This window comes from Euprymna scolopes, chromosome 33 (assembly GCF_053919585.1).
Source record: "Euprymna scolopes isolate OS-2025 chromosome 33, ASM5391958v1, whole genome shotgun sequence".
NCBI classification, from domain to species: Eukaryota; Metazoa; Mollusca; class Cephalopoda; order Sepiida; family Sepiolidae; genus Euprymna; species Euprymna scolopes.
In genome coordinates, this window is record NC_136514.1 from 69,930,754 (window position 1) to 69,943,894 (window position 13,141).

The window sequence follows — 13,141 nt, forward strand, 5'->3', positions numbered from 1 at the left end:
ACACATCCAAGAATTTTGAAAAATGATGAAATGTTAGTTATTTGATTGGTGTGTTTTTAATGAAAAAAACAGCCCAGACAATATTTCAAATTATTATTTTAGTAATGGGAGGGAGGGGGAATCATGTGCGTTAAATCATGAAAAATGATTGTCTAAATTAGTAACATATCCAAGAATTATGAAAAATTATTAAATGAGTTATTTGATTAATGTGTTTGTAATGAAATAAATATATATCCACCTATGACATCCAATCCCGGGCGACACCAGCTATTCTGCTAGTACATATATCAAAGTTATTATTTTGGTAAGAAAGGGGCGATAATGTGGGTTAAATTATGAAAAACGATTTTCGACATTAGTAACATATCCAAAAATTATGGGATTGAATGAGATATGTCAATATATACTAGAAGATTACCCGGAATCACTCAGGATTGAATGAGATACATACAAATGTATGCAAGCAGAATACACGGGCGCCTGGGATCCAATGAGATAGATGAAAATATATACTAGCAGAATACCTGGCGTTGCCTTGGATTGAATGAGATTGATTGAAATATATACTAATAGAATACCTAGTGTCACCCAGGATGTAATGAGATTGATTGAAATATATACTAGCCGAATACCTGACATTTCCTAGGATTAAATGAAGTAGGTGAGAATATATACTAGCGAAATTCCCAGCATCGCTTGGGATTGAATGGGATAGGTGGAAATATATATTAGCAGGATACTCTGCATTGCCCCGGATCGAATGATATAGGTGGAAATATATAGAAGCAGAATACCAGCAGAATACGATCTCAAAATTAGATTTAATACATGTATATTGTTGGTTTTCTATGAAAATTTACCAGGCCAGTTTCTTTAGGGGGGTAATCTATATTTTTTGAATTTTTTATCTTATCTGGAAATGATGTGATGGTTGTAGTGGTGGGTAGAAAGAAGCATGATTATGTTAAATTTAAATGTGCTCTTGCCTTTTCTTTTGGGGGTTGGGTAATGTCCGTTTGGAGGTAAAAAAAAAAAGTATATGAAATTGTTTCATATATGTATTTAAATTACCCATCTTAGTGTAGGTAAAATTATTTTAACTATGTGTTGTATATTACCCGTCCTTGCAAAGGTAAAATTATTTCATATACATGCTGTAAATTACCTATCCTAGGTAAGATACAATTATTTCATACGTCTAATACCTGTCCTAGGTAGGTAAAATATTCTTTTGCTCGAAATAGCAAATAATACATAGACATTAAAACTTCCTCTCTCCTAAGAATAACAAATCTATTCAAAATCAAATTCAATTTCCTCATTGTTTATACGGTCCTGAGCAACGCCGGGTAGCCCCTCTAGTATAAAATATAATTGAAAGAAAACCTTAAATTTCCTTAATAAAAAAAGATTTACTCCATACAGTTTAAAACAGAAACGGATTACCACAACAACAAAAAAAACTTTTCTTGAAAATTAAAATAATTGAAATTTTTTAAAAAATTACCACCGGTTATAAATGCATAAAATATAATTGTAAACAGACCATATTTTGAAAAGTGTAGTATCTGTTTTGATACTAAACTTCTGATTTTCTATTCTTGGTCAGTAAATTAGAAATCCTTCTAGACTGAGGCACTTTAACTCATTGCCCCAATCCAGAGTATTCTCTCACATTAAAAACCGACCTTGTATCTGATTAACTCTGCTCTCCATCGGATGCAAGTAAGTGAGGACGATTATGAAGAATTTATGTAAAAAAAAATGACATTTTTGTATGTGCATTATTTAAAATCTAATAATTTATTGTTGCTTCAAACATATGAAAACCATGAAGTTCTTCAATAAAAGATAGGTACAGGCAAAAATGGATAAAAAAATAGGACATAGTTTTGAAAAACCGGTTTATCATTTTTTTGTAATTCTCCAATTACTTTTTGATTGCATTTGAAAGATTAAAGACTAAATTTTCAAAAAGAAAAAATATTTGTACACATGAAAAAAAAAAAAATGAAACAAATTTCTTCAATAAAAGATAGGTACAGGTAAAATGGCCTAAAAAATAGGGGGACATAGTTTTTAAAACCGGGTTATCATGCTTTTTTGTAATTCTCTGACTACTTTTTGATTGTATTTGAAAGATTAAAGTTAATTTCCAAAAGGAAAAAATATTTGTACACGTGAAAAAAAAAAAAAAAGTTATGGAAAAATGGCGAGCTAACTAATTCTGCTAAAGTTAAATAAATTCATTGTAAAAATCCTTTAAAAGATAAATATTAGTTTTCTGGGTCTATTTCAAAGATAATTAGTGAATTCCTAAGATATTGAATCAAATTAAAAAAAAAAAACACCTTATTTGTACAAATATAGCTTAACTCACAAAAGCGAGAGATTATCGCTTCATTCAACTGAAATTAAACAAATGTTACGCCGGAAGTTTCATCATTCAAGCAAGGAAAATATTAGAATTGTACATATAAAAATTATGCAAAACCTGTAACTCAAAAACAAAAGTAGAAATATTTTTGCAATTATAAATTTTTTTGTGTGAAAATATTAAATAAACAATGCTTAATTCAATGATAATATTGGTAGTTTGGGAAATTATAAAATTGTATTGAATTCATTAATATAGACTTTAGGGGCTTTTTTGAAAACTTCATTTTTTTTTTTTTTTTTTTAATTGTTACAATTTATGCTTTATTTTCATAAAAGAAGCAAAAATAAATTCATTTTTTTTTCTTACGCCTGAAAACCATAACTTTAGTAAAGGTATATTTTGTTTAAACAAAACAACGCATTTCCACTCAGATTTAAGTAAAAGTAATATGTTCATTAGAGTCCACGATTATTATTTGATAAATACTGTAGTTTTCATTAAAATTGGTTAATTTTCTGATTTTTTTTTTTTTTTTAAGTAAAGGGAGAAGTCAAAATGTTATACAGAAAGGAACAGAGCACCACACAAAAAAACAAAAAACAAGAAAAACAAAGCACGTTTCTTAAAAATTAAAATAATTGTAAATAAATTGAAAAAATTATCTCCAGTTTTAAATGCAAAATAAAAATAATTAATTTGCTTCAAAGAATATTTCAAAATTAAAATGTAATAACGTCGAGCTTACTGCAATTCTCAGTTTAAAAAAAAAAATTACTTCCGGATTTCAAACAATGAAACCATGAGTTATTCCCTTTGGAAATAATTAGAAATAAGTTAAATCAAATATAAATTGGATTAAAAATAGACTAAATAAATAAATTTTAAATAATATTTCTAGATCCTCCAATTGAAATGATTCTATTACAGGAAATAATAAAATCGAGCTAATTATTACATGGATTTTCTTTAATGTAATATGCAAATGAGGTAACCCATTCAGCGAAGATGTCATTTGTAAAATACTATTTAGAAATCACGCATTAAATTGAATCTCCTTTTGATAGAAATAGCCTATAACAGATTTAGATATTTTGTCGACCAGGAGAGGTCACATAGATCTCCTATTCAAGAAATAGCATGAAACGGATTTCTATATTTCATTGACCATCAAGAGTTGTGTACACACACACACACACACACACACACACACACACACACACACACACAAGCATATATATATATATATATATATATATATATATATATATGTGTGTGTGTGTGTGTGTATATGATTTTTTAAAATATAATTATCCACTGACACGTGTTTCGTCGTCTACAACTCATCAGAGTGGCTGATCTAGCGAAATTCGAAATCGGGACCCCACGGTAATGAGCCTAAACCGCTTACCGCTGACCCATCTCGCACGACTATCTGGATATATCGCGATTTACTTAGATGTTGTTTGTTTTGGTTTTAGCGATATGTTTTAAATGACTTCAATTATTTACGAAAGTGCATTTTTACCTATATGCGAGTTGGGAATAATTTTCCCTTTAACTAACTTGGTACTCCCACATGGGGAGCAGTATATATATTATTTTATAAAATTATCCACTGACACGTGTTTCGTCGTCTACGACTCATCAGAGTGGCTCATTTCTGTGGGGTCCCGATTTTGAATCTCGCTATATTCAGCCACTCTGATAAGGTTAACAAGAAGATTAAGGGAGGGATTGGGGGGGGGGGGCTGTTGCCACATAGTCTTATGGTTTGTGGTAGAGCTAATCAAGTTGTTTTTTTTTTTTTTGTTTTTTTTTTAATCCCACTCCCCAAAACACACACTTACTCAATTTACCTCATTTAGCTAAAAGAAATTGAGTTACATACTCTGAAAATGCTATTTATATTGACGATTGGTCCAAATTCAGTAAGTGTGGCTTTAAGTTTCATTTTAACTTTTTTGGCCTTTTCCCCTGAAAAATTTGGCTTCAACCCTGTTATTGGTGCTTTTGTATATTAGATCACTTGAGGGATAACTTCTTTTTATTAAGATATTTGCTCATGTTTTTCAACTCTTATCTTTTCTATAAAACGCAACTTTGAGAAAACAAAAACAAAATTTTCCAACTACTTTATTTAATGTAACAAAGCTTTACAGCATTAATAACAAAAGAATTGTAATTAAACAAAACATTTGAGGAATTGTAAAAAAGGAGATGTAACTACTTTGTTATTAATGTTATAAAACTTTGTTACATTTAGGGTTATACCGATTAATCGGTAGATAATCAGCCTAATCGGCCACTTTGCCGATGAATCGGTAATCAGCAAATTTGCTGATTAATCGACTGATTATTTACTTTTCTCTTTCCTATTAAATTTAAATTATTTTATCACTGCCAAGTGACTCGTCAGGTAGCTTTGACACATGAACATAGTAACTGCTAATTTAACTTAACATTTAAGCGTCTGACTACTGTTTATTAAAATAAAATTACAAGATACAATTTCTAATTCTTAAATGAATATACTTAAACAATTAGATAAGAAAAGGAAATTACAAACCAAGTACAAAATTCTTTAAGTGAATAACTATAAGCTGAACTTCTGCACATGCTACTGCTCTACTTCTTCTATTCTAGCTGATTGCCTCCTTTGATCTCATAATCTCCTCAGTATTTAAAGTTAAATATTTTTAAGTTGTAATGTAGAAACATTAGACTTTCTCTATTCTCATGATGCAGCCTGTTCCTCATAGGTTCATACACATAACCACCTGTACTAAAGAACCTTTCACCCTCCAAGATGAAGTTGGTGCGGTTAAATATTTTGAAGCCAGTTTACTCAGCAGTAGTAAGGTCTCCTGTGTCTACTTCCACCACTAAAATTTTTGTGCACTTAACCATAAGGGATTTACTTTTGAGTTTAGATTGTGATTCTTGTATTTTTGTTGTAGTCTCCAGGTTTAACTCGGCTTCTACCTTCTCTAAGTTTTGATTTATTACTGTAGGCTTCGAAGCTAATTCATCGAATAAGGTTGAAAGAGATACAATTTTACTTTCACTTTGATCTTCTTGACCCTCAATAGAGCTTGAAATGTAAGCTGCTGATTCTGCTTCATTATCATCAGTAGAAACTAGATGTAGAATCCAATTCTCAGTGTCTTTTGAAATTTAAATTTGAATCTTGGATCTAGGAAAGTAGACACAAGTTTTATCATTTAGATCGGATGAAAATCTTGTTTCCATTGATTCATTGAATTGTTCAACAGTGGTAAGATGTCATAAATATGAGAATTAGATTGGACAGCTTTTAAAAGAAATAACCTCAAAGCTAAAATTGTAGGTTTTATCATTGATATGGTTGAAGTTCTATGACAATATTCTTTTGTAATTTCTGCAAATGGATCCAGTAACTGAATAATTTCTTGAACAAGTCCCCAATTGGAAGTTGTTATGGTAGGAATTTTATGGTGTTGCAAATTCTTGTATGGAAAAAAAAAAAAAAAAAAAAAAAATGAACACATCTCTAATTAAAAAATTCTGATTTGTGTGAATAATTCTGCTTCACATATATGCCAGGTAAAAGTCCTTTCTATTTAATCTTTACTAGATAAGAAATATGCTGTTATTCTGAATAACAGCCAAATTCATTTGCTTATTTTCAAACTGGTAAACATAAATAAGAAGGGACTTTTCCTGGGCATTAAACGTAAAGCAGAACGGTCCACACAAACCAGAAATATATCATGTGTCACAGCAAAAATCAAATAAAGATTTTAAAACAAAAAACAATTAGTATTTATGCAAAGAACTTTTTGGAAACGCATTTCTTAACGTGTGGAGGAGAGTTTTTCTAATTAATCTGTATTTTCACCTAACAATTTAATAAACAATACAAAACAAGTGATTTGTGCCACAAGCATTGAAGGACAACTGAAGTTTTTTCTCTATATGTGTTTGACTGGGAAGGGGTTGAGGGAACCAATTCAAATGGAGTAATGTGATCAGTGCCAAGCGATGAATTCAACAGAATTGCAAATAAATACCAATTGTATAAAGAACTCTATTGTTGATACCATACAGCTCTTACTTTTATTAAAATTAAATTGATGTTGAACATGCCTACTTAATTATATCACTATGGTAAACAAAATGAAAAAAAATACTACATAAAATTATTACATTTTCTTGATAATATTTAAGAAGTACATTATGTAAAGAGCTGACATTTGGATATAGCATTCTACAATGTGTATTGAGTAGGCATGCAATATTCCAGATCTTTTAATACTTTTTGTGATTTGATTTTGAAATTAGTATGTGTTTATGACATTTGATACTTTATTTATTTATATGATTTGGAAATTAGTATGTTTATGACATTCTATACTTTATTTATTTACTAGCATGGGTGCCCGGCGTTGCCCGGGTGTTTGGATGTGTATGTTGAGCAAAAAAAAGAAAAAACGGTAATTTTTTTAAACTTTGACTCCTATTATGACCCCATAACATTTATTGTTTTAGGCTCAAATAAAGTTATTAAGTTAGATCCATGTCCAAGGAACCTATATCTAAAATTGCAAGTGTTTAGACTCAAAATAGTCGGAGAAGTTTGGTAGAGTTCTCAAAGGTCAAATCGTTGAACTTTGACCCCTTAACAGCCAAATTTCTGGCCCAAAACCGATCACATATATTTTCCCAAATCTCAGTACCCTGTATATCAAATTTCCAGTCTGTAGACTAAAAATTTACAGAGATATTGTGTAGGGAAATGTACACACACACACAGTCATGTTCACTTTTATAGATATGATTTTGGGATTAGTATGCGTTTATGACATTCGATACTTTATTTATGATTTTGAAATTAGAATATGTTTATGACATTCGATACTGAAATTGACAGTGAAAAGTAGATGTAGAATTTACTGGTTACTTTTTGTCAGTTGATTTCAAAGTTCCCATGTTGTAATTTACACATGTTCGTGCTTCTTCATCCTCAGCAGAATAGTGTATCCTGCTGATCATCAGTGAAAAGTAGATGTAGAATCCAATTCTAAATGTTTTCTATGACAATCTTTTAAAATTAATATTTGAATCATTGGTCTAGGAAAGTAGACATACACACATTTCGATTGATAACCTGAATTGTTCAACAATGGTAAGGATTCCACCAAAGTCAGAAATACTGGAATTAGATTGAACAACTTTTGACAAAAATAACATGGTTGATGTTCTCTAACTTGCTTCTTCTGTAATTTCTTCGAATGGACTCTGTAACTGGATATTTTTTCTGAACAAGTTCTTATTGATATGGGGCCTTGTTGTTAAGGTAGGAATCTTATCAACAGTACACATTACAAGAACTTTTTGTTAATTTATTTTCAGGATATAATATGCTGAATTCCACCATGTGATCACATCTTGAATGAGTTTGTTTTTTCCAAATTAAGCTGATCCTGTATTTCAGTTTATTTACTAATTGTTAATAGAGATTAAAGTAAGACACTATATTTCTGTTAGATGTAATGGTTGTTTTCACAGCCTGAATACAATGTCTTAGTTATTCTAAATCACATTCTCTGACATTAGCAACTATATTTGTTTACTGAATCCTGCATGACTAAGAAAATTTTATTGAAGATTTTATCCTCATCCAAAACATTATGCAATTTTTCACTTATTGCACCTGTGTGTGCACCAGGGAATGGAACAACTCTAAGCACAGCTCTGCACTATTCAGTCATTTGAAAACGAATGATCCATCAAACTCTGAAAAAGAGCATTATCTGTTGTAGCTGTCCAAATGTCTGCAGTTAAGTGTTGCTAATTTCAGCAAGAAACAGTTGAAGTTTTGTTTTACTTTTGTAAATATATCGAATTATTTTGCAGTGAAGTACATTTTTGATAAAATGCTGTAATTTGTACAATGTTTTGCAACAAGCCTATTAAATCCAATGTTCGATCTTACTGGTTTAATATCAACCAATGTTCGATCTTATGGTTTAATATCAACAGCAATCATTTCTCTTGTGAGATAATGGATCTCTTGTGACCTGTGCTCATTAATATCCCAAATTTTCTTTTTGGCCAATATTGATCATATAGTAGTTTGGTGTTTCACTGGAGGCTTGTAGCTGCTGCCACTTGTTCCTGGAATGTCTGTCCCTAAATATTCTTTGTGCTTCTTTTTTTTTATTTGCAACTTTTATTTCTTTTGAACGAACCTTTCTAAGATGGTTTAACATGTTAGTCACTGGAAAGGTTTTTGCTGATTTGCCACCTTTTGATGTGATGGTTTGATATAACTTGCAAGCAGATGTATTCTTATTCTTAGGATCGCCATCAAAATACTTCCAGCAGAAACTGATTGACATAATGGTTGAAGGTTGTTGTTTTTAATATTTAGTTAATTTATGTATTTAAATTACTTATGTCTGATATCTAATTAGTAATTCATCTCAAAATATCATCTATTCCAGAAGAATAAAAATATATATGTAATGGTAACAAGAGTCCAAAAATGAGGAATGAAGGTATGACTTTATTTTTAGTTCGCACATTGTCACAATTTACTGAAAACTAAAAGATGAAGTCATATTCTTTGACAGTGATTTAAAGTACAAAAAAATGTTAATTCGATTAAGTGAAAGGAATTAAATATTCCATACACTTCTATTTACTTCAAATTCAGTGCAGTTGTAAAAGTCTACATGTTAACAGCGCGTTATGCCTGTTATTTGATAATATCGTGTAGACTATGCATGTCCCTTAATTTTTAAACCTTTTAATCGATTGATTATCAAAGGTCGACCAATTAGCTAATCGGTACATCCCTAGTTTTGATCATTGTTTTTTTTATATATATTCATGAGAAGTTGGAGAATTTTCTCAGTAACTCATATGTAATCTTACTTAACCTATAGACATTAACAAAATTTCGGAAGACTCATTTTTCCTAGAACATCAGTTAACAATATTTCCATCATTTCCATTGGTTGAACTGATGATACAATTGAATATATCATGTCATATTTTAGATTTTCCCTCATTTTTATTTATCAAGGATTTGAAATCTCCACATTTTAGCATAATTCTGTCTTTTCAAATAATGAATTCAAGTTTTTTTTGTTTTTGTTTTTTTGAAGCAAAAACGGGTTTCTAGTAGTGCTTTACATCCATATGTTTTTTCTTTTTCTTCCCCCCCCCCCCGGGACAAAAGGAGGGTGGACCTGTAAATTCACCCATGTCTGTCTGTCCGTTCGTCTGTCCGCACTTTTCTCAATAGCTGTGCCTTGGAATTTTTTGAAATTTTGCAAAAACATTATCATCCGAGGAGTGCCTTTCAGGTTAAAATGGCTAAAATTGACACTTTTGTGCTAATTAAAAAAAAAAAATTTTGCTTTGGATTTTTATAAAACTTTATGAAAAGTTGTAACTAATTTTTATATAATTTTGTTTGTCTATACTTTGCAATAACTCTTGGGTGTGCTTCAGGAGCTCTTTTAGGGCTAATAAAAACACTCCATTTTTGAGACTAGGTTACCATATTTGTCCAAAATTTTCTGTGTATGTCTATTTAGCATTTTTGCATAGTGCTGAACTCGAATTTAAATATGTTAAGGCCGTGGACATTTGGGGCTAAATGAAGGGGGTGGGGTGCAAATGACGGATTTAGTCATTTTTTTTTTTTTTTTTTTTTTTTTTTGCGTGGTGCAGAACTCGAATTTTCATATTAAACCGTTTGTTCATTTTCACCAGGATTTGACATCCCCTGGGAACTTTTGGGGCTAAATATGGGGTGGTGTGGCAAATGCTGAACTTAGTAATTTTTTTTATGCCTTGTTCACTGTGCACTCGCGAGGGATCATGCATGTTTCACTTGTTTATCTCTATAATGACATTATGAAAACCGTTGCCCAGGTGTTTGGAGGTGTATGTAGGGGGGGGGCTGTTTTAATATTATAAAAAAAAACACAATGTCACACACATTTTAGCTTTTATATTTCTAGATGCCCCCCCCCCCCAGCCCTGGTTTAGCTAATATATGACGCGTAAAATTGAAAGGAATAAAAACCAAAAACAAACGTGAAAGAATACCAAAGGTAAAAAAGGGCAAAAAATGAACCTCCCCCAAAAAAGTTACAGCGTAAAATGCAAATATATTTATTTAAATCTAATTTTTTGTTTTTCTTTAAATGGAAAAACAAACTTCAAAAAAATAAAACTTACTGTGTATAATGAAAATGTTTATTAGATTTTATTTATTTTTCTTTGTTTCAATGAAAAAGAAAAAATAAATAAAACCAGGAAACTGACCGTGTTTTTAATTTTTTTTAATGTTGGTTTGTTTTGGATCGATAGCGTAGTAGTAATTGTGCTAATGAAACTCTCAGAAATGTAATGTATAGAAATAAATAATGAATAAGTAACCAATCCGAAAGTAGGAAGTCAACTCCCCCCCCCCTCCCCAGTATCACATATGAAATCAGTGCAAACATAATAGGAGTATAAAGACAGTAAATAAAATATTAAAGCGACTAATCGGTGCAAGATTTGAAGAACGCTGGCGGCTGACTTAGTTTCTTGTAAAAACTGGAATCCAATGTTAGTTCGTTTCGTTTAAGTAATCCTTCGAATCGCAACCCCCCACCCCCCTACAAAGAGAAAAAATGTAAATGGAGGAAAAAAAGGGGAAAAAAGAAGAAATTTATAAAATGGCATAAGTAACCCACAGAATAACTGGAATGTAAAGTCGCGTTTCACCCGACGGAAAAATGCCAATCCATATTTTTTAAGCAACTAAGAACTCAAACCGGTGTTCCTCATATATTCCCCTGTGGACGTATCCGCACTGGTGTTAAGTGGTCACGGGCGGAGTATGAATAGAATAGAGAGAAAAGATTTTACAACCTCCATTGATTCTGATTGTGGCAGTGAACTCTCACCGGAAAAAATATAGAAATGTACGAATATCAAGGAACTGTAAGGTTAGTAGGCCTATAGCACACCTCTGATCCTGTGCTGAAGTGTGGGGACATTACATTTGAATGTAATGGTGTGATTTGTAATCCTATTTAGGTCGAACTCATATGGGAAAAAATGAGTTCATTTTATTTATATAGAGATTTAGTTTTTATTATTTATCTACATAAGGCTTCAACTAGAAAATTTTATCCTTGGTCTGCTTTTAAAAAACTAAAAGTAAAATGGACAGAACAATTTTGATGAGTGTAGAAAATTCACTAAAAAAACTTTTTGTGATAAAAGAAAAAAAAGTGCTTTGAAAAATCTGTAGGCAATCTGTATTTCTGTTAGTCTGTCTGTCCATTCCACTTTTTCTCGGAAATTATTAGATCGATCTGGTAAAATTCCCTATGATTCCTTTATGACAAGGTGCAATGAATTACGTATTATTGTCTGTTTGATGCACAATTAGTTATGACTTCAGTTTAGTATTTAATGCAAAAAATGAGCCAAATTTAACTCTATTCAACTGTCAAATTTTGAGGATGAAACATTAATTCTAAGTTGATAACTCATGATTTTTGTCTGTTTATAAAAACCTAATTATTTTTTTATTTTTATTTTATTTTATTTTTTTTAAAGCAAATTCTGCACATTTCTTAAATTCTGTAAATGTTGACACTTTTTGATGTTTTATTTCTTTTCCATGTTTTCTATTGACATTTCTCATTCATAAATTACAGATTCATGGGAATTGGTTTGTCCACACAGGGAGTTAACATGAACCGATTACCTGGTAAGATTTATTGTTTTAATTTTCAAACAAAACTGAATTTCTTGTCATCCTATAAAATAAAAATGCATTCTTTTTATGTATCCACAAGAGGAATAATAATCGTTGTAACCAATTGAATCCACTTCAATCGCATTTGTTCATGTCTCCTCCCTTTTGGTATTCCCCCTTTGTTCATGTCTCCTCCCCTTTTTTTTTTTTTTTTTTTTTTTTTTTTTTTTACAAAGGCATCACCACATTATCAAGGCCCAGAGGCCACTCAAGGATAAGGGTTAAAGAGTGTACAGTAGAAATTGGTCAATATAGTAATCATTAGTAATGAAAATTTGGTAAATTTAATAACTTATATGGAACGGCTCATCAAGAACTTATTTACTTTAGACTTGAACACAACCATATTGTAGTCAGCCGGAAAGCAGGAAAACGGAAGACAATTCCATAGGCGTGCAGTTCTAAGAAAGAAGCTTTGTTCATGGAATCTACGTTTAGGTTTAGGCACAGATAAAGAGTGGGGGAAATTATTGATAGTGATTACAGCTAGACGAGTGTTTCTTGCGAAAGTTTGGCGAGGGGGGACCATAGATTGAAGCTCAGTTGAACACTTTCCATGAAAATAACGATACATCAGAGACAAACTCGCAACATCTCTTCTGTGAGATAGAGGTTGCAAGGAGGAGAAAAGGACATCTCCTACGAGGCTACGAAGTCTATTTTGAACTCTATCAAGGCAGAACAAGTCCTTTCTAGCAGCTCCTGCCCAGATGTGGCAACAGTATTCCATCCTTGGACGTACCTGGCTCTTATATAGGTAGAGAATAGCATCAGCAGTGAGATATCTACTGGATCGATAGAAAGATCCCACCATTTTTCCAGCGGCCTTGGCAACAGATTTGATATACGTGTTCCATTTAAGATCAGGAGTAATGGTCAAGCCCAGAAGCTTGTCAAAACTTGAGGCCTCCTGAAGACGAGAGCCATTCATTTCAATTGATGAC

At 31.4% G+C, this 13,141-nt stretch overlaps 1 protein-coding gene across 3 annotated transcripts in view; it reads left to right on the forward strand.

Moving 5' to 3' along the window:
- Nucleotides 1-13,141, forward strand: part of LOC145258286 (ran-binding protein 9-like) — a 209,088-nt gene that overhangs the window by 94,182 nt on the left and 101,765 nt on the right. For all 3 annotated transcript variants that reach the window (XM_080116296.1, XM_080116295.1, XM_080116297.1), the window contains exon 3: nucleotides 12,097-12,149. In XM_080116296.1, coding sequence (XP_079972422.1) covers nucleotides 12,097-12,149 — 53 coding nt within the window. The remainder of the gene's footprint in view (nucleotides 1-12,096; nucleotides 12,150-13,141) is intronic.